The 23,272-nt window shown below is 40.9% G+C and overlaps 1 protein-coding gene across 1 annotated transcript; it reads right to left on the bottom strand.

Moving 5' to 3' along the window:
* Positions 1–18,054: 18,054 nt before the first annotated feature.
* On the bottom strand, positions 18,055–22,405 carry LOC148908424 (splicing factor 3A subunit 2-like). The gene is made up of 8 exons (XM_089035506.1): positions 22,338–22,405; positions 21,316–21,362; positions 20,621–20,672; positions 20,251–20,308; positions 20,110–20,159; positions 19,419–19,559; positions 18,956–19,027; positions 18,055–18,167 (listed from the first exon to the last, which is right to left on the bottom strand). The coding sequence occupies exons 1-8, from the start codon at positions 22,395–22,397 to the stop codon at positions 18,081–18,083; spliced, it is 567 nt and encodes a 188-aa protein (XP_088891632.1). The 5' UTR covers positions 22,398–22,405; the 3' UTR covers positions 18,055–18,080.
* Between the last annotated feature and the right edge of the window lie 867 nt (positions 22,406–23,272).

The raw sequence follows: 23,272 nt of genomic DNA, 5'->3' as shown, positions 1-23,272 counted from the left end.
GCCCCGCCTACGGCAGCGGTCATCTTAGCAAAATTAGCGAAGCTCTTGCTTGGGTCTTCAGTAAAGTCTTCTTTGAGCACTTTCTTACCTACACAACCAATACCCGCAACGATGGAAGTAATAATAGCTGCCTCTTCAACAGTTTTCAATAACGCGGTTGACATTATATTACAAAGCGAGAAGGTTATTCCATCACGGGTATTTTGCTTCTAGGCTCCTGCGTCACATGCACGGGTTCTAATTCTACCTTTGGCTTTGCTGCCTTCCATTGTAAGTAAAGGCTACCTGCTGCTATGATGACTCCTAACGCGCCAAAGACGTATCCCGGATTGATGGAGAATTCCTCTTCTTTCTCTTCCACCTTTTCCTCTTTCTTTGCTTTGTTCTTTCTATTCATCTCCGCGAGCTTCTTTCCGGCAGCGACTCTGCCTGGAGATTTAGCCTTGGTAATCTTTTGCTCCTCTTGGGGCTGCTTCTCCGCCTTTGATTCAGCTTCACTCATTTATATCTCAGGACTTGAAGGACTTGATAAGTAACTTAATAGGACCTGAGCAAGTACTTAAGGACGACTTGACTAAGTACTTGAGGCGACCTGGGTAATTCCTGAGGACGACTTGACTAAGTACTTGAGGCGACTTGATCAGGTACCTCAGCAAGTGCCGCCTGGAAGACCCTCTCGACTTCTCTGTCCTTCTTGAAGTCCTTCCAAGATGTCGTAAGTTCCTTCAAGTCGACGTGCTGAGCTATATGAAGTGCCGCAGAGGCAACTGCCTTTAACTTACCACACTTCAAAGACAACCACCCACAGGTTATCTTAAGTTCTTGGGATATGACATAGTCCTCGCTTATGTCCTTCCGCAGTTGCTCCACGTCGTCTATGGGCAGCGCAAGTCCAAGCAATTTAGTCGTAAGTCGGATAGCGGAGTCTGCTACGGCGTCCGTGGTCTTACTTGCAAGGGCGGCCTCATACCTCTTATGGAACTTCTTAACCTCCTCTTCCGACAACTTATTAACCTGCTCATGGGTAAGTTCCTTGCCTATCATTTCTTTGCACTTCCCAGATGACACAAGGATGTTAAGTTGTTCCTTAAGGTTACTTTCATCTAACTGTGTGGGGACTTCTATCAACTGCTCAATCTCCATATATATCTACGCTCGAAGCTCGCGCAGCGAGATTTGGACATCATACGGAAACCTCAAAGAGAAGATAATCTTGGAATGTTGGTGCGTTTTTAAATGCCGCATGTATTCGTGTAACTGTTCCTTGGATATCTCACCGCCGTAGTCGCTTAAGATGGTTTCCAGATCAGACTTGCTCGGAGTATAAAATACGACAAGTAAACCTATGTTTTCCCTGAAGGGCTTAGAGACGCTGGTAAGCTGCTGCGAGAGCAACCAAACGCTAATATTGTCATGTCTGCCGCTAAAGGCGAGTTTAACGAGCTCGGAAGTGCGTCTTTTTACGTCGTTCCCGCAGGCAATGTCATCCAGTATGAGGAGGGTTTGCGTATCTTTAGGGAATTGTTTGTGCCAGAACTTAAGATGTCCAGATAACTCATTAGGGTCTAAGATATCTACGAAGAAGTCGTCATCTTTTGCTCCTATGCCTTCCCAGGTACGGTTATTCACGTAGGTGGGGCAGAGCAGCACTATGTAGTCGAAGCGGTATCTAAAGGGTCCTAATAGCTGCTCTACCACGAACTGGGTCTTTCCGCAGCCGGTGGGTCCTACTATCAGAGCGTTACAAGGCATGTGATCTGGGTTCATATATTTCAGGCAACAAGTTGCCTTCTAGAAGCAAATTTATTTGCTGGTATATATGGAGCCCGTGGAAGCAGTCAAAGCAATGGTTAACGTCGTCAAAGAAAAGTCAGACCTCGAGAGGACGGTCGAAATGCAAAGGGAGGAGATAGACCGGCTGAATGGACGTGTAAAGGAGCTTTATGAGGAAATGTGTGGCCTGAAGCGCGCAGAGCGGTTTGGCGCGCTAATAACGATGGCAGGTTGGGCGAAAGATTCCGTGAAGGACTTTATGAAATATCCTATGTAAATCGTGTGAACAAGTGTTCGAAAGTCATTTAAATGATGCCTTAGGATGTTGAGGATGAATTTGTTATCTTGTTAAGTAGGGTACGAAACTCCTCAAAAAAACCCCGTCGGATGTTGAGGATAAAGTTGTTATCTTGTTAAGTAGGCTGGAAACTATTCTGAGATGCCCATAGAATGTTGAGGAATGTGTTGTTATCTTGTTAAAGGATGTTAAATGGAGGCTAAAATATAGTTAAGTATATATGGACTGTTTGATGTGTAAGAGGGTGTTTAGCACCAAGCAAAGACTGCAATACCATGTTCGGCATGGAGTTTGTACAAAGAAGCCAATTAGTAAGGTTTGTAAGGATTGTAATAAGGAATTCAGCACCGTTCAAAAGATGCCGCAACACCAGGAAAGACGCGTCTGTAGAAGCGCCTGTAAGGATTGTAATAAGGAATTCAGCACTCTTCAGGAAATGCAGCAACATCTGAAAAGAGGGGTTTGCTGTAGGACTAGGCAGTGTAGTTTCTGCGATAAGATACTTAGCAGCCGTCAACGTCTTCAGACACATAGAAAGAGGCATGAGGAGACTTATCGATTCCTTTCTAGGACCTACGACAGGGAAGGAGTAGATTGTTACCAGTGCGGTGATATTATGAGTCGTTGTGAACATAAAGAGGAATATCTAAGGAATAGAATAGACTACCATAGGAAGATAATCCATACATTTCCTTTCTTTGAGCGCACCGAAGGAATTCCATGGACTAACAGAGAATATTGGAGGCAGGAGTGTGACCGCTGCGGATGCGTCAGAGAAGAGGAACACATCTCTAACTGCTTAACAAGATAACAACTACATCCTTAACATTCTACGAGGGTTTCTGAGATAGTTTCAGATCCTACTTAACAAGATAACAACCTCATCCTTAACATTCTGAGGGGGTTTCTGACAAGGATATATGATAGCCTACGCAGCTGCATTGGAGGATTCCTAATCGCCCTTTCAATATATGGACTGTATTACATGTGAACCCCCTGCAGACTGCATCGTTAAAAAAGAGTCGCCGACCCTCATTGTCGACGAACCCCACTTAAACGACGCTTTAGACGCGTCTAACCACATAGAGGCGAAGGAAGGACGCACTTTGCGACGTCAAACGCCCAGCGACCATCCTTCTTCCCATACGACCTCAGATGCGTAAACTCCTGCCCCTCTATCACGTATCGGACGCGATCCGGCGCCCACAGGCTGTACGTAACACCCTCATGCGCTAACAACAACCGTAGCCTGTCAATATCTTCAAAGGCTACATAATTTTTTATTTCGTAGGTAACGCCCTCCTTTAAGTCTCTCCAGTGTATCTGCCTTACAGCCTCAAACGCCATATATCCTATGGAATATCTTTAAAGTGCCTATCACCCCTTTTTTTTTACTTTTTCATATCGAAATATAAGCTATTCTAAGAAACCTGTCGAAAGAATTTTTTGATTCTGACGCTTCTTTCTATTTTTTTCGAGCGGTCAACAGTGCGGAAATAGAAAGATTTCAAAATATGACCGAGCGAGAGGGGAGACTGGGCTAAGTGACGTAGAAGGAGCAACACGCTCTTCTTGATTTACAAAGAAATGTATGGGATACTGAAGACGTCCTTGCGTTTCTTGGGTTTTTTTAGAAGTCCTTGGACTTTTAACTACTTTCTTGGGCTTCTATGAGGAAGTTAATTATCTAAAGATTCTATTTCCAGTTATCATCAGGATTCGTAGCCTAATTTACTGGTATATTAGTGAAGCGAACAACCTAGCAAAGCAAGCGAGGTGACTGAAGTGAAGTGAGATTCCGACCCGATCACAAATATTATCTCATTGGTTGGGAATAAAACTTGTCAAAACCTTAGTAAATACACCAAAAGTACAGCAGCATAGATAGAAATTCCTACCTGGAAATTCCTAGAGTCGTTATAGGGAACCGAAGTTGATAACAGGTAACATTTTACTTGCCATTGCTCGAACTGAGTCGTCTTCGCACCGGATCGGGAATTTATTCCCGGTTTATTAAAGAATAAAACAGTTTTGGTGATTGTGGTAACATTTCAGTGGTTATTAAACTCTTAAGAAGTATTTGGTGCATTGCTAAAAGGGCTGTAATGAATGGTTGAGACAAAATTCCCGTACGACTGACACAATAATACTACTATTCAAAATATTTTAATTATTTGCTACCGTAGAATGCTCTTCAGATTTTTTACCTTTATCAAATTTCCCTAAATAGACGATCGTTTTATCTTTAAAGATAGGTATGGCTAGATACTGTGAGACAGGATAGAAAACTGATAGAATAGAAAATATTATATTTGACTATGAAGTGAAACCATGTTGACCTGCAGAGTAAAAGTAGACTGATGATGCGAAGTGTCACGCACCCTTACATGTAGTTCCTCGACTGAACTACTACAGTATAAATATATAATGCAATTCATGTTTAGATATTTTGAAAACTGTTAAGCCATCTACATTGAAAAAGATTTTGTGAACTACCTGGAGTTATTTCATTGTTTCTGTTATTTACATTGGATGTTTCTGATTTGGAAACGACCTGGAAGAATTTTGCGCGGCACGGACTCACATATTCATCCATAAATACATCAGATATTAATAAGAATAATGCTAAAAAATTTATGACTTAAAGGGTGTAGGTACATGTAGTGCTCAGAGTTACTGTATGTGAAATCTATAAGTTTTTGAAGCTAATTTATTACACTTGGTTCTGAGTGTGACAGCCTAATATGAGGTTTTCCCTAGGTTGCGTTTAACTTCTCGCTGCTTTTCTTTTTCTTAAAATAATTCACAAATAATATCATTCTTGAAGTCTGAAGTAATTAACATCCTCTAACCAGAAAAATGAGGTCTTTTGAAAGCGTATAAATGGCAAATTGGTCATAAATGCCAGTGAAATCTAGAGAGAATGAGGAAACATCTAAACCCAACTTACTCCTCTTACGTCACAGCCCAGTCCTCTAGGTTATCATTTTACGCGGCCAGAGTCAAAGAAATGCCTATTTTCGCACTTTTGACCGCTCGAAAAAAATAGAAAGAAGGGTCAGAATCAAAAAATTCTTTCGACACGTTTCTTAGAATAGCTTATATTTGGATATAAAAAAGTAAAAAAAAAAAAAGAGTGATAGGCACTTTAAGTGCGTCTTTAAAGTGTCCGCGTTCTTAAAGCGCTTACAGCACCACCTACATGGTAAACGCATTCCTTGTGCATACTCCATGATGGCTCTACAGATGTCGTCGTAATCGTTGCTGATCAACACTTTCTAACCGTTATCTTCGTACTGCTGTAAGAGCAGTCGCTGATCCGGCGACAACCTGCCGTCGCCTTTAGGGGTCTTCAGCTCTACGCAGAAACCGCGGTATCGCACGTGTGCATTCAAGATAAGAAGGTCGGGCTGACCGCGTTGGTAGCCCTTCTGCCAGCACTTTATGCGCTTTCCATCCGAGTCCTGCAGTTCACCTAGACCAGGGGTCACGAGCATTTGGGGGTAAAACCTGCGGATGTAGTCCACTACCTTTTTATGCAGGTCGAATTCATTTTCGATCTTAAATACCAACTTGTTTGGACCGCCAAACCGCTTTTCTATTGCATATCGACCGTCCTTACGCAGCGCGGGTAGGACTTCCTCAAAGACCCAATCCTGAAATGCTTCTGCCTTTGGTAGCTTTGGGCTAAATATCAGCTGATACAACCCAGGTTCGGTAATAAACACGGAATGTGGGTGTATAGTACAAGCGTCGCGATTCACGACCCCTTTTAACTCAGACAGCCTTTTCTTGTACTTATCCAAAACGTGAGTAATTAAAGCATCTCTAGCATTGGAATATTCCAACGCAGCCGCCACCTCCTTTCCCCTGAAGTACAGTTCGTTGCCTTGCACTATGCATTGGAGTTTGGTTTCGTTGTTTTGAAATACGCGAAGCATATTATACGTAAGGAATATTTTTTGTTCACGAAACTAGTAGGCGACGCTCTTTAGCTGATTCATTTCCACGCTTAACTGCGCGTCAGACACCACGAAAACGTAGCAGTTTATTTTGTCGCCGTCGCCGGCATCGGTGTTCTTGGTGCGCTTGATCTCCAATGTTATGCCATCCTGCGTATTTACTAGACGTAAACCCTGGCCATGTAGGTCTTCGTCGTTCGTCGTGCGCATATCGATCCACAGCGCGTACTTATCCTTAAAGAATTCCTCAGGGCTAATTTGGTCGCCAAACTTGCGCATGGCCTCTCTGTACACGTCTGCGGGCTTTATTCCCTGGGAGTAGACCTTGTTGGGTACTCCGTTGACATTTACCCCCACGTTAGTAATGTTGGGGTTGTGAAAGGCCTCGGAGTCGCGCTTGCCGGCTTTGTAGGGCTTAGCAAACACCAGCATTAACCCCGTGAGACTTCTTCGGGGGAGGTTAATGCTTTGGTTGATAACCTCATCCGTCTTATCCAAGAAGCTAAATGTCTTATGCATCACTACGTGGTCGTAAAGGAATGCCTTCCCTGCACTGTATTTCATACCGGCGCTACGGGCCAGCTCTTCGCTGTACACGGTCTCGTACTGCAGCTCTAAGTTGGTAATAGAGTATGGGGTTGTTGTGGTAAGTGCAGTGGTCAGCCCACCAATGATGTTATTAGCATCTGCTAAAGTTACTTCAAACTGTAGCTCGGATAACTGTCTTGGGTAATACACACCGTGATTCGTAATCACTTCAAAGTCCAGTGGTATGACATACTTGCTACCATAGGCGGTCTTTATTCGCTTTGCGTCTGCCACTGCGGTTTCTCCGCTGCTGTCAGTAGGTTGCGTTTTCGTAGGTGTGCGGACCTTACGCAGAATGACACTACCAATTCCTTGTTCTATCCTTTGCGCGCGGTCAAAGGCTGTCAACCATAAGTCTTTGTACGTGGTATACAGATCGTACCTACTTAACTCCAGCAAGGATTCCCCTGCGAACTTTACGCGCATCTTAGAAACAATGTTGCGACCCACTTTGTTAACGATAATCCTTTCATCTGTGGGGCTTGGCTGTACCGCTAGGTCAAACCTTAAGCCAAGGTACCGGGTACTAGGACAAGGTTATCCGTTAGACGGGGCACGCCTACGTACAAGGTTTCTCCTGGCTTTGCGCTAGAAGGTGTGAATGTAACCCGGTGAAAGGTGCGTTCTGCCTTTAGTCCGCCAACCTGCTTAGGTAATACGTTGGGGTTTAACTTTGAGCTTATCATATATAATGGAAGTAGAAGGAACGGATTTTGACCCCCTTACCGAAGAAGGTCAAGTCGATATTAACGATGAAGAATTTGACGCATGGACTAAAGGCGCGGATACCGACCCCCTAATGTACGACGCAGCTTTATATAACAAATATGGCGGTAAGTGGCAGGCCGCCAAGGCCGCCCTAAGACGCATGTGGCAATCAAGGAACCGCGGCAGCCCCATCCCTGAATACTTGGAACTTCAAAATATAGACGAAGCAACTACGGGGGAAACCGTAGAGTGGGCAACGCAAGAGCTACGAATGCGTTATCCCCGCTTCGAGGCTGACGATATAAAACTCACAGAACGCGGAAACAAAGTTCTCATAAGCGTCAGACACATGAGATATCCCGACAAAAACCGCTGGACGAAACCACAGCTCCTTTTCGACGAGAATGGCTCGGTCAAGGTTAACGTGGCAAGATTGAGGGGCTTTAAAGAGGCTACAAGGAGCGACTTAGAAAGGTTGGCAGCCCTAAATGAAAGGGTCGCGCTAGAAAAACGCGCTGAGGGGCTGCAAGAAACGTGGGAAGAAAGGGAAGCAGATTACATGAGACAGAACCAACTGCTCGCCGATGCTCATAAGAGAGAACTTGACGACAAAAATCAGCTAATAGTACAGATGAGAGAACAAAGAGACAATGCCCTGCGCGATAGGGACCAAGCCCAAAAGGCCTTCGAACTTGCTCTGCAAGACCTGGACATGAGCAAGGAAGAAGCCAAAAACTTGCATGTCACCATAGCCGGCTCTTTGGAGGAACGGCGGCAGTTGGTTGCCGAAATCAATACTAAAGAAGAGCAAATCCGGCAAAGAGATCAGGCCATCGAAGACCTGGAGGGGCAAATAGAGCGGCAGCAGGAAATAATCAACGACCAGACTCGTCCCGAAGAGGAAAGGGAAGCAGCTCAAAAGGAAGTAGAAACCCTTCAGGTGCGCCTTTCGGAATTACAGGCACAAAAGGACAACCTGGAAAAGGAGTTGGGGCTTACCACCAAGGAAAAAGTAAAAAGAGCTCTGGTGAAGTATGGTCTTCCGCTGGCATTTGCGGTCGCTATTAGCACCGTAGTAGGAGTTATCCTATCCGCGCTTAAGGCTACAGGCGCGGGCGTAAAGAAATTAGGCAATGGACTGACGGACTTGGGAAAAAAGATGGCAGCCGGTCTTCCTGGGCTGCTTGGTAGCGTTCTTGGCCTGGCACTTAGGGCCGGCGGAGAACTGCTAAAGTTTGTGGGGAATAACATTTGGATCTTGGTTGTCGCTATTGGAGTGGTACTCCTGAAGAAGATGAAGGGTTAATCTTATCCTTGTGTATTACTGGGGGCTTATCGTCGTCAGGCATCCGAGGCGTCCTCGACTGGGGAAAAGTAAAGATAGTATTCGCGCCGCCTTGAGAATGCGGAACTAGCGGCAGCACGCTCATGGTGCTAATGGGCTTATGATTCCAAACAGCATCCGTCGGAGGATCTCTTGTCGGGGCGGCATTTATCCGAAGGTAGGCAACGTCGTTGGGAAGAACCTGAAGCTTCGCATATTGACAATTGGCTATCATATGAAAAGTTACTGGCGTTAAGTCTTCTCCGCTTTTTGGAGGGGGCTCCGACGAGAAATGAACTGGGTTCCTATTGTTATCTTTTTTTCTGTAGGGTAGTAATGGGTGGTCATCCTCATCAACGATCCTAAACCCGACAATACACGAATACCCCGTCGAAATGCTAATGGTACACATGACCAACCCCAGGCCCCCAACCTTCACCCACAGCCCGGTGTCAAGCCAATGCTGTTCTAAGTAGTCCTTCTCCCCCAAAAAATGTAGAAACCAATCTTCCTTCGCGTGTGGGTTCATACATTTCAGGGAATAAATTCCCTTCTAAAGACTAAGCACCGTAAGAGTGCTGATGGTTGCGTGGTTATAGGCTGTATCCCTTTGATTTTCTATGCTATTTACGCAAACGCTCCCTGAGTCATCTACGCGTAGTTGCAGCTTTACCTTTCCATGACGATCGGCCACCATGTGGAAAGTCCAAACCGATAGATTCTCGGCGCTCTGGGGGTTGGGCTCTACGGAGAAATGCGCAGGCTCCCTGTTGTTCGTCTTCGCACGCATAGGCTGCAGTATGCCGTTGTCATCTAGAAACCTGAAGCCCACGTTGGCGTGACTACTCGTGCCAATGCAAATGCTGCATATTATCAACTTCTTTCCTGAGTAGTTTAAATTCACGGACATGCCCGTGACATCAACCCAAGATGCCTGGGTGTATTTTTTCTCGCCTGTGTAAGTCGTATAGACACAATCTACTCCAGCTACGTAGGGGTTGTTCATCGCCATATATAATAACTCAGACCAACGCCTGCGGTGGCCAAGCCGGCCTTTAGTAAGTTATGGTCATATTCCTCAGGTATCGCAGGGAAAACCTTCTTTGATGGTTTCTTAACTACGGGTAGTTTAGTTTCGTGTGACTTTTTTGGCTTCTCTACGAAGTGAGGAATGCCCTTGGTCATGTCAGAGTTCACGTCATTTGCCCCAAACTTCATGTCTTTGGTTGCTCGCTGCAGCTTGTTGTTGTAACCCACAACGGAATTGGTGTTAATAACCAAGTTACTTGGCATTAACCAACAACCAGGACTCAAGGCATAATCTAGCCGCACTTTAGATTGCTGCACCGCTAATTGATATCTCTGCACCGACTTGGATATGTCATTTTCTATTATTGCGGACTCAAACAGGGTTAGGAATTCCTGTTGCGTTTCCCGCGAAGCATCTTGGGATCCAACAATGGGGCTGCGGGTATTTACCTGCGCTCCCAGGATGCAGTAGACAAATGCTTCAATGCTGCGGTTGATCCTGGCTAGGTTTCTTAGGCCTTTTCCTTTTAATAATACAAACGGATCCCAAGGACTGGGGTAAATTGTCTCAATCCTATCGATCAGCGTAACGTCATTCTTACGACCACCCAAGTCGTAAAACGTTAGGACCCCGGGGTATTTTTGATGATACATGTCTGCCGGACGCACGCCGTCAACATGCCAAGCATAGATAATGCCCAAGCCATGCGTGGCGCCTTCCCGATAACGAAAGTCTTTTTGCTGCGGCTTAAACTCATTCATTAGTCTTTCTAGGGCAGCGGAATCGTAGTGGTTATCCATTTGATTGAATGGCTTTTCCCCCGGCAGTGGCACGTGCAGCTCCTTCAATATGCGGCGCATAGTAAAGGCAACGTGGAACCTTAGAAAGGCAATGTCGAACATATCCGCGGCAACCCCGCAGCCCTTCGTAGCCGCCCAGACGGCAAAGTTTAACTGCTGCGGCCAGTACTTAAAGTTAGGCCCTCTTAGCCATTCGTGGGCTTCTTTTCCTGAAGTGTGCGTAAGGTTAAAATCCTTAAAGATATCCCTTATTACTACGTCAAATGTTTGCTTACCCACTGGAATCTTTAAATGCGTCACTATCTTCTCAAAGTCGTTTATGCCGCCTTCGGCATCGTAAAATGGGTAATCCTGGTTGGTTATTAATAGATTCTTTGGAAAATTAGGTAGCCTTTCTTTATGCACGCGTTTTGGTGGCTTGGTGGTCGCCTTTGGCTCCAAGTCCGCATTACTGTACATTCTTTCGCCGCTGAAGTAAATCCCATCGGGTCTCCTTTCGAACTTACTAGGGTCTGCATGCGGAAACATCTTCCTAAATGCTCTCCAGTTGGCATAATCCCTGTTGTCATGATGTGGCTGCTCCTCAATATCATTCCCAAAAGCGTCGTACATTAGTATATATAATGGATGTTATACCATCAGCACCTCCACTTTATCCTGAACTTCCTAAGGAACCTAACGAATTAAACGCTGAAAACTTTCGTCTTAATAAGTCAAACTTAATCCTGGCTTACTTGGAAGGGCAAACAAAACACTACGAAAAAGTCCGAAAAAAGTACGTCAGAGCCCGGAGTACGCTACATAAGATTTCGATAACTTCAGGATCCATATCCGTTGTGTTAACGGGCTCCGGCGTTGCTACTTCGCTTACTGGGCCGGGAATAATCGTTGGAGTTCCTTTGGCCGGCGTTGGGGCAGCCTGTGGTATTATTTCAGCCGTTGCTACGGGCATTATGAAACAGTTGTCAAGCAAAATATCCAAGCATGACACGACAATAGCTCTGTCAAGGGCTAAAGTAAATACCATTACCGATCTTGTCTCAAAGGCTTTGCGTGACAGAAAGATAGACGATGTAGAATTCTCGCTTATTCTGGCCGAAGAGGAAAAGTACGAGAAATTAAAGTCGGACATAAGAAACAAAAAAACAGTCATAAAAGATCTTTCCGAGGAATCTCGCAAAAAGATCTACCAGGAGGCAAAAGAAGAGCTTCAAAGAAAGCTTGCTCAGTAAACATCTGCTTTGAAAAAAAGCGAGACAGGATTTCATTTGCATATTGAACGCCGGCTGTCTGGAAATTATGCGTAATATAAATTCAGTGAATTATTACGCGTAATATAAATTCAGTGAATTATTACGCGTAATATGAATCATTTGGTGAATTATTACGCGTAATATGAATTATTTAGCGAATTATTACGCGTAATATAAATTATTTGCATGACCTTATTTGGCAAATTATTACGCGTAATATAAAGTCATCGTATGAATTACGCGTAATATGTTATTGTCGCCTCGGAATCCATCCTAACAGGGGGTGGTTGGGGTCATTTTTGTAAAATATTTCGTAAATTGCGTCAGGGTAATAAGGAATATCCTTATCCAGTCGACAAAACATCCACTCAGCTCTGCTCATATCAGAAACCTCGGGAATAGACTTACCGGTAATTTCAGACAAAAGATAGGAAATAGCTTTGTAATATTTCCCTAGCTTTAATTTTTTCAGCGTTTTCCCTAGAATTTGCGGGGTTGGCCTTTTCTAAGTGGTCTATGATTTTCTTCTTTACTTCGTTGTCTAAATATACCGGTCGATAACCTTGGATATGACTCATCGTGGATGTCCGCCATATTGTTTCCGATAAATGAGCCCTCATGATATTTTTCATACTTTCTTGTAAAGATAAACCAATGTAAAGTAATCTTAAACAGCTATTGCAGCCTTACATAAACAAAGTTATTACGAAAACTATTCAATTCAGTAATAATAATAATAATATTATTATTATTATTATTATTTGCATAAGAAACGACGGCCAATTATTTTGTCCCCCAGAACAATTCCTCTTGGCAAATAAACGTTCAAGGGGTCTATATGGTCGCTATAAAGGAATGACACAAATACTGTTAAGTCGGCTTAACTGTTGTTTTAAGCTTTAATTGAGCTGATGTTCATGTTAAAAACCAAAAATGTTTAGTAAAAAATAGAAAAATGATATTTGAAAAGACAAGCACAACTAAAATATCAACAAATAATACCCAAATCCCTAAAAATAATTCTAAGAAAATCCCTATCTCGGGTCCTTATCTCAGGAAAAAAGTCCCTATCTCAGGAAAAGAGTCCTTGTCTCATGAAAAAAGTTCCTATCTCAGGAAAAAAAAGTCCCTATCTCAGGAAAAAAAGTCCCTGTGTCAGGAAAAAAGTCTCTATCTCAGGAAAAAAGTCCCTATCTCGGGAAATAATGTCCCTATCTCAGGAAATAAAGTCCCTATCTCAGGAAAGAAGTCCCTATCTCAGCAAAAAGGTCCAAATCTCAGCAAAAATAGGGTCCAAATCTCAGATGGATCTGACAATAAGAATAATAATAATAATAATAATAACAATAACAATAACAATAATAATAATAATAATATTATTAATAATAACAATAATAATAATAATAATAACAATAACAATAACAATAATAATAATAATAATATTATTAATAATAACAATAATAATAATAATAATGACAATAATAATAATAATAATAATAATAATAACTATAACAATAATAATAATAACAACAATAATAATAATGACCATAATAATAATAATAATAATAACAATAATAATAATAATAACAACAACAATAACAATAACAATAATAATAATAATAATAATAATAACAATAATAATAATAATAACAACAATAATAATAATAACAATAACAATAACAATAATAATAATAATAATAACAATAATGATAATAATAATAACAATAATAATAATAACAACAATAACAATAACAATAATATGAAATGACGAGTTCAATCTCTTCAAGCAGCCGACAAGTGGAAGTGATCATGAAAAAGTATTAAACTAAATTAGAATAAAAAGGTAACCATAGTTTCTTGATATACACCTTCTCAGAATGTATATATTGAAATGACGGCTCCTTGAGTAAGATTGAGAAGGAGCATAGGCTTTGTGATACCACAAGCAATTTGAACATGCTAGGCTTTAAGTATGCGAATATGCGAAATTGCAAAGTTCACAAGATATCATCTTAAAACCTTTTTTTCATTTCTATGTTTTGAATTGTTTAGTTCAAACGTCGATCATGAGTCGAAGCTAATGACATCAAAGAAGACCGTCTTATCATCAATTGTTTTCGATGTGTTCCGTTTATGAGAAGATCGACGTTTGACAAAAATTAGACAAACTAAAAATGAAATAATGCCTCGTTTTGACCTTTCTCTAAAGGATGGAAAAGACTTCTCTGGAAGACAAAGTTTTGGCTTTTTGTGACATGCTAGAAAGTGAAGGCAACATGGATGATATATTGGCAGCAGCACGCAACATTTCTAAGCAACTACACCAAAAAACCTAGGAAAAGGAGGGAAAGTAGGAGCTGCTTTATTAAACTCTGTAAAAGAGGACATAAAGCTTCCTCTATATGCTCGAATACAAGCGTCCGAAGATCTCGCTTCAGTTGATCACGTGGTGGAAGATAGGTATCAGTCCAGACTGGTAGCGACAAATAACGCAACCGACAATCTTTATAGCAACTCAGACGATTCCTTATTTGTTGATGCCAACATGACTTTTAGATTGTTTGGTCACATGAGATGTTTTATTAGTGGCGCAATTATAAGACATTTTATAGATTCTAATATTTGAAACAACAAATTCAAGGTCGTAAGGGGATGGGGGTAGGATTCTAAAATGGATATTTCAGTTTCACGAGTATCCGTAAATAAAGTTTAGGCGCAAATCACGATTTCTCATAGGATAAACAATCGCGTTTCATTGGAAATTATATGATTACCATAGCAGTATATAGCAGAATGATTACAATAAAAGTATGAATAACGTCAAAAAAAGGTTTATTTCAAAAACTGGCGATAATGTTATCTTAGCAAGTCACGTGATATTTGACGTCAAACACCCCAAATCGTTGGGGTGACTGACAAGGCACGTGACTACATCCTTGCCAAGTTTCGTAATCACAAGTTGTATTGCCGCGGAGAAAATGGGACAGGGGCAACCGGAGGTGTGGGACCACCAGACGTGGGGTCACCAGACTTGGGGCCACCAGACGTTTGGCACGATGGTGTCACCATAGGTGTGTAAGAATACGGCATAAGAAATGTTCAATTTCTATCTTGTTTTTGTAAGTAGTTTTATGGACGGTTTATCGTCATGGTTTAGCCATAAAACGCTACTTATATGTCACGTGACCTGTGACGTCACGCTGCCAGGGGATTTATTACCACCAGCGTTGGCATACAAAGACTTTGGTAGTGCAATAACGTAAAAAAAGGTTTATTTCAGAAACTGGTGATAATGTTATCTTAGCAAGTCACGTGATATGTGACGTCATACACCCAAAATCGTTGGTGTGACTGACAAGGCACGTGACTACATCCTTGCCAAGTTTCGTAATCACAAGTTGTATTGCCGCGGAGAAAATGGGACAGGGGCAACCGGAGGTGTGGGACCACCAGACGTGGGGTCACCAGACTTGGGGCCACCAGACGTTTGGCACGATGGTGTCACCACAGGTGTGTAAGAATACGGCATAAGAAATGTTCAATTTCTATCTTGTTTTTGTAAGTAGTTTTATGGACGGTTTATCGTCATGGTTTAGCCATAAAACGCTACTTATATGTCACGTGACCTGTGACGTCACGCTGCCAGGGGATTTATTACCACCAGCGTTGGCATACAAAGACTTTGGTAGTGCAATAACGTAAAAAAAGGTTTATTTCAGAAACTGGTGATAATGTTATCTTAGCAAGTCACGTGATATGTGACGTCATACACCCAAAATCGTTGGTGTGACTGACAGGGCAGGTGACTACATCCCTGCCAAGTTTCGTAATCACACGTTGTATTGCCGCGGAGAAAATGGGACAGGGGACACCAGAGGTGTGGGGCCACCAAACGTTGGTGGAACGTGCCAACCCCTTCTCAAATCACGGGATGCACGTACTGTGCTGTGATCGTGACTGCGACATGCTTTTTGAATGGATGATGCGGTGTTGCCTTTCCCCTCTCTACCATCTTCTTCGCAGCACCGCATACCAACAATACGAAGGCTCACAAGTCGAACAGCTGAATCAGTGATAAGAATCAGTGTATACTGACACTCTGAATAGCAAATTATAAACCCTTCCTAAAAGTGCGTTAACGTCATTATCCGTCACTAAATGGTGAAACATTTTCTCCCAACATATTTGCGTCGTAAGTTACAGAGCGCATGTTTTTCGTTTTACCACTTTGCGTGCAACGAAATTTCTTTGTTACAAAGAGTAGCGAGAGTTAAGTGTGATATATTTGAAGCAAATTAAATTGTATACGAAAATATTTTTTTCATATTTTGCAGTAATGTGTTTCGCTGATATTAACAGAGCACACTACCTCATAGTTGGGCACCCTGTGGTTTTTTAAATGGCAGTTTTTCTTCACAGCTTTTCAGTGTCGACTGCAAATATAGCCTTGCCCTCTCCTCCCCTAGATGATATAAACCCAACCTCACATCACAAGCGCAATAACATTTCTGTTACCTTTTCATACACGTTTAACGCTTGTTCGATGGCTCTCTCCCCGCGCGTGCGCGTGTATTGCAATTTGCTTGGCTCTGTTGTGGCCTTGCTGCACCATATGAGCATTTCTTGACATCAGGAACATAAATATGTTAAAGATTTTCCTTTCTATACAGTTCGTATCTTGACGCATTAACTTGAGTAAGCTTATATATAAAATTTTAAGTTCATTTCACCAAAGGAAGTGACATCAATAATTCATGAAATTGCACATATGATATATAATTGTAAGTTAACTTTATGTTGAGCCTAGAGGAATGTTAAATTGAAGTCTATAGCAATCCCTAAAGCATTCAAACGACTTACAAAATCACATACCTTCACAAAACGACTTCTGCCGGAAATTAGACACCGGTAATAGTATACCACAGCAAACCCAATACTCGTATAATTATTTTATTTGCTGAGGGGGGGTAGAGGCTGTTGTTGTTGAAAGAGATTTTTATGAAATTCAAGGAAAGGTTAGAAACGGTATGGATAGGTATTAAAAAATTCCAATTTTATTTGTGAGTTAGATGTTCCCTGACTCTGATCACCCCAGAGGTTGTTTCAGGGTTTGATCATGATTTGCAAGTTACCCGTGGCCTGACTTAGTTCACCCCAGAGGTTATTTTAGAGTTTGATTTACAATAGTGTTTGCTGTGCCCTTATGTTGATCAGCCCAGAGGTTGTTTAAGGGTTTGATCTGTGAGTTGCCGTGCCATGACTTAAATCAGCCCAGAGGTTGTTTAAGGGTTCCATCTGTGAGATAGCCATACCCTGACTTAATTAGATCAGCCAAGAGGTTGTTTCAAGGTTCAATCTGTGAGTTAGCCATGGCCCGACTTAGATCAGACCAGAGGTTGTTTTAGGGTTCAATCTGTGAGTTAGCCATGCCCTGACTTACATCAGCCCAGAGGTTGTTTCAGGGTTCAATCTGGGAGTTAGCCATGCCCTGACTTACATCAGCCCAGAGGTTATTTCAGTTCTATGAGTTTGACATGTCCTGTTAGGGTTCAGTTACTGTAGAATTGAAATGTGATAACAGAGCATTTATGAAGAAAACAAATGACAGATTTGATTGGAATGAATTTTATTATTATTTTCTTGCACTTTTTGTTTACAAAATAATGACAAATATACTAATTCTAAAGAGCATTTGAACAAGTAATATGATGCAACTTAGGTGTTCCTGGGGTGTCTGTAACTCCCATTTCCTATTATTAGTTTATTTGTTAATCTAAATGCTCATCAAAGATAGTTTGTTTAAGTTAGTGGAGAGTGACTCCCTAATTTATAAATCTCCTACTCAGCTGCTGGTAGTGTTGTCTCACCAAACTATGAATAGGAGACTGCGGGGCCAGGTTGTTCAAAGCCAGATAAGTGCTAATCCAGTGCTAATCCATGCTGTCACTGTAGTGCTGTACATATTATTTACAGTTAACCCAGGATTAAGCTCTAAACGGGCTTTAAGCAACTGGGCCTTGGTACAAGTTGCTAAGTTGTTCCAATCACACTTGTTTTTTTGGACGAATGCGATTCAAGCAGAACATAGATTGTGAGTTAAATGACAACTTCCTCCTGCTCCACATCCCAGCATCTTGTCATCTAAATGCTACACAAGCAAAAAAGAGTGAACAAAGGACAAAAATTCTTGAAAAAAAAAGAGGTCTTATAGAATTGGCTTTAGGAAAGAAAAAAGTCACACAAAAAAGGAGTTCCATAAAAATGAGTCTTCAAGAAGCGAAGGGGTTTAAAGGATATGCGGCAGGGATGTTTTTTGGGCGTTGAGGTACAATCCCAGGGGGTATTCATGGTTGTGGAGGTTTTCGTTGCTGCTGCTGTTGAGACTGCTGTAGCTGTTGAGGAGTGAGTCTAAAGTGACACTGTAAATAAAACTGAAAGAAAAGAAAAAGAATTATTGGCTCAGCATCATAACACCGAGTGATAATTTTCGCTCACATATTTAAAAACTCCTACTACTGTTTAGTCCTTACAAGGTTAGGCCCTTATTATGCAATACGTTTGTTGTGAAAATCAATGCCCACCCTTCCCCTAAGAAAACACATTTTTGCTTTAATTATTCCATATTAGTCCAGAATAATGGACCATTGGGACAGATAAATATTCAACAGTAACGAAATAATACTCAAAGGAAACACATGTATTAAATCTGAAATGGTGGCAGAAGCAATAATCCAATTGGTGCAATATTTGCACCAGAAAATCTTCAGACATTTTACACAAGTGAACACAATTACAGTCTGTGATTATCAACAGCAAGAGCTTTATAGTAAAATCTGCAAATGCAACTAACTAGGATTTTGGTGGACATCGATCGATCAAAGTGTTTCCATGACATATTTCGGGAGGACACGTGCTTATGCAACGTCCTGGAATCACATTAATTGATGTCAATCAAAACTTCGTTGCAATGATGATTCTGCAGAGTCTATAGAGAGTTTTCACTCACGTGACAAGACAGCCATATTGGTGTACCTGACAATGGAACCTTTCTGCACAGTTTTTGCATAAAAATAGAGTTCAATTTCTTGGATAGAAATGTATTGTTTTGGTATACCAACATGGCCGCTGTGACGTCTTGTGAAAACACTGTATTGAGAAGCATTGTAAAACAAGACCAAAACTAGATCCTGATACCCAGTTAAATCAAAACAAGTCATACCTGTTTTGTATCTTTATTCCATTGTGTCCAGAACAGCCCGGCTTCCTCTTTATCGATTTCTCTGCTTGGTATCTTCATACCAAAAGAAAGAAATATATTTTGTTAATATTTTATTGGAAAACGCAAAGTTTTCAAGGCAAGCATGCAAATTAGCACCCAGGCATCAGACATCCGTCTAGTAAATTAGTGGTTTTGACTGGGGAACATTTCAACTGTTTAAATTCTTAAAGTTTCATAGAAAGTATTGAAGAAAAAATTGTCAGATAAAATTTTAACACAGCTGAAAAAGCAGAAGTACTCGGTTTCCCATCATGCTAGAGATTCGTACTCTTTCACATTGGCTATTCAGGCTGGACATGGTCCGACATCCAACCATTAATTATAGGTTAGTTTGCGACATTCCACTAAGTGTTACCCTGGCTCATAGAACATCAAGAGCAATTCTTTATATAGTATTTTATACCTTAAATGATATAGTTTCATATGGCTCAGCTGCGAAGAGTAGATACTGCCATGTCTTGTCTGGTGGCTCTATTCTCTGCTCGTACGCTGACATAAATCTATGTCTGGGTATAACACCTTCAGCCATTTCAGGATAATCAATCTGTCACAATAAAAATAATGACCTGCTTAGAAAAATTCCAGAATGATTGCTGATCATTAATTAGTAGAGGGAGGCGAGAGTAGAAAATTCTTTCAAAATTCTTCCCTAAATGTCTTTTATGACACCTGCAGTTTAAAGAAACCTAAAGTTTCATGGCCTCAAATAATTTTCTACTCTTTGAAAGTTCATTTCTTGAACCACTTCTTAAATGTCAATAGAAATCAAAAATCTAATATATTTCAGCTTCAAATGTGAAGCTAGATAAGTTGGCCATCTTTTCTTTTGCCAAAGGAAACACTGCTTAATAGAATAATGGGTAGTTCCAGAAAATATCCATACCCCATCAACAGGGAATTCGGAATTCTGCAGGGGAGTTGGAGTCAGAGAAAGAACAAAAGTACAGAGTTTGTATGGAAGAAAATTGGAAGTTCCTGGGGGTGGCGGGACCTCTTACAAATTCCCTCCGTGGGTGGTGTATGGATATTTCCTGGAACTACACAATAATGATAAAGGAAACACCACCTTTAAATTTTCATAAAATCTTTCTTACCTGGAAAAGAAGACTATGTTGACCATTTTCTGGATTTCTCTGTTTGGTTACTAAAATGATAGCAAAGTTATATTATTGAGTTGGTGAAAAAGACATTTAACAAAAGAATGCAATGTATTATGAAGTTGTTTCCATTTTAACCTTTATAACCTGGGCGACCAATCTTAACAAACTTCTTCATTGAAACTCTTGGTTTTTCCTGATTAGAAAATACAGATATTAATAATGAATCATGATTTATTAATTAATCATATTGATACTTTACACAGTACTTCCACTGGTCAGGATTCTAATTGGAGTTTAAAAGCTGATTTTTTAAGAGGCAGGAAAACTAGAGAAAAACCTTTCAAGCACAGGATTGAAACAATAAACAACTCCATTTACATGGGGAGATTTTTTTCAGATAGTAGGAAAACACTCTCTCTCATCATTGCTAACGTTGAGGGTGCAATCAATAGTCTGCATATACAAAAGATCACACTATATTATCTCATTAAAGAAGATTACTCACAAGCGCTGGTTGTGCTGGAGCATCTTTAGCTTCCTTTGCAGCACGGCGAGCCCTAAGAAATAAAAATCAGAAATTAACTAATTCTGATGGAACTACTGCCTTGTTCATGTTCAAACATAAATGTGCTGAAGGATTAATTAGTTTTCATAACCACCATGCATGTTGGTTAAATTTGACAAAAGATTTTTTAAATGCCGATCTTTTGTCTGCTACCACTATTGTTGGATGAGAAATTTGATTCCGAGGTGATGATCACTAACAAAAGTATGGTGGGCAGGCAGGGGACTGAGGCAATTAAGGGCAAAATATTTCTTTTCCATTTATGCATGGAATGGAACTTCCATGCCCGCCTGCAATACTTCTAACAACTATCATCAAAGGGCTTAAAACAATGGCAAGACATTGGAAAATGCCCGCCCAAAATTGGAACTTGTCCGGCCAATTTTTTTTTTCTGGGTGGCCATTTTGACCAGTAACGTAAGCCAGAGGTATGACCAAGCTAAAACTAATTTGGCCGGTCATCATTACCGGCGACTTACTGGTAGTTATTCTAAGCCCTGCATTACATCTTGGAATCAAACTAAGCTATTTGTCATCAAACTCTTTTGATATATCATTGAACCAAAATGTGGCTGGCATAACTCATTATTATTTCATTCTACTGAGAATGCTGGAGAATCATCTCATATACTTACAAATTTGACTGATGCTTCTTTCCTTGTGTGTGAGCCAAGTAACTTCCCTAAGATATTAATCACACTATAAGACACTTACTTATCCAGAACTCTCTCAATAGAGTGTTTTTCATAAGACTGGGAAACGTACTTTATTATATAGATATCGATGAAACACCAGGTTTTCTCTAGTGTCGAAAACTTGATATCTTTCACTAGTGGAAGATATCATACTGTATCTTTCATATCGCTGTTGACATAGTAACATATTTCAATAAAGAATTTTCGAGCTTTTATTTTATTTAAGTTTCATCGATATCTATGTAATAAACAGAACATTACATGGCTGCTTGGAAATACGAATTTTATCTTCTCGTGTTCGATTTAGATATCTCACTCCTGAGATATCAATTGAACACTCGAAGATAAATTCGTATCTCCGCGCGCCCATGTGATATCCTCTATGTACTGAGTTGCAGTATACATAAACCTCCTCATTTCTGACTTAATGTTTTCCCATTTTAGACCACAAATCATTCCCTAGAGTATCATTTCTTTGTTTAAGGTTTGCGTTCAGTTGCACATAACAAGACACATGAATATGGAAACAACTCAAACAAAGAATATTATTCTCAAGGGAATGACACGTGGTCTGAAATGGGACATTACGCTCGAGTACTCCAGAGCGGAGGAGGTCTAGTGAAGCCTGTTTTGTCTCCTGTGATCTTCAATAATCAGCTACTACTAGGTAGCATGTTGGAGACAATGATGGGGAATAACATTGGAATACACTGCACATTCACGTCTGAGCATCCCACCCAAGACAGAAAATGATGATGTCAAGTGAAACTCAGCAAATTTGCTTGACTGATCATGAAACAATGGTTTCAAGTCGAGGTTGGACTTGATAAATAAAAGAAAACCAATTGTTTTTTGAGTCTCTAAGTAGTCTTTAGGTAGTCTACACTACTACACCAATGCTCACTTTCATAACCAGATAGACATCGTTAAGTATGTTATTCAAAATCATTGGTCCCTTTTACCTCGTTGTTGTGTAGAGTAAGACACAGCTTGCATTCATAGGAACCAAGATGATTTTTCATGAAATAAGGATCCTGCAATCAAAATCCAATGAATAATGAGTAAATTTTTAAAAAAATTCTCAAAAGCTCACACAATAGTCAGTAAACAAAATTCTAAAAAGGTCAGAAAAAAGAAATACGATCTTCTTTGCCTACAGTGTATATCTATCCAAACTTGATTTCTATAACAAAAAATACTGACAGACAAGCGAACAGATCAGATCAACCATACCAACCTTATTCAAACAGCAGGAGAAATGATTTAACTTAATACACCGTATTAAGCAGATCACTCTTAACTTCCAGAATATAAAGATTCTAAAACAGCCAATTTTCGCTCTCCAAACATCCATACACCCCAAAGAACTACAAGATTCTTATTACTGCGCGTGTGCATGACTACCACCGCTGTTTTTTTACCGCAGGCGTCGGTTTGTGATGCCGAATTGCATCATGGGAAGAAGAACGTCGCCATTTCGAAGCAAAGCAAGTTGATCTCCAATAAGTTGAAGAATCAAAGAACAACAGAAGGCATAAAAACAGTTTTCATTCAAGATGGACATCCAGAACCGTGCTGGGGGTAAGACTGGTTCAGGAGGAGTCGCTTCGACTTCAGAATCTAATAGAGATCGAAGAGAACGGCTACGACAGCTCGCGTTGGAAACGATAGACATGAATAAGGTTGGTAGAAACTAGATAAACTAGTTAATTAACCGCGTCGGTGTTTGGAATCGAACAGTAGGAGAAATTATTAAACTTAATAGCGGTGCTCCCGCGCGGGCCGAAGGTGCGCGCGAGCGGAGCCCCATACTTAAGAAAAAATGGTAAACCATCGAGTTGATTTTTCATGGTTTGGCTGACGTCACTTCCGTCCGTAGGTCCGTTTGTCCGTCTTT

The sequence above is a fragment of the Actinia tenebrosa genome, unplaced genomic scaffold (genome assembly GCF_029948245.1).
Source record: "Actinia tenebrosa isolate PJP-AT-01 unplaced genomic scaffold, QUT_ActTen_1.0 PGA_scaffold3__52_contigs__length_22856419, whole genome shotgun sequence".
NCBI classification, from domain to species: Eukaryota; Metazoa; Cnidaria; class Anthozoa; order Actiniaria; family Actiniidae; genus Actinia; species Actinia tenebrosa.
The sequence above is the reverse complement of the archived record's forward strand: the minus strand, read 5'-3'. Positions and strand labels throughout refer to the sequence as shown.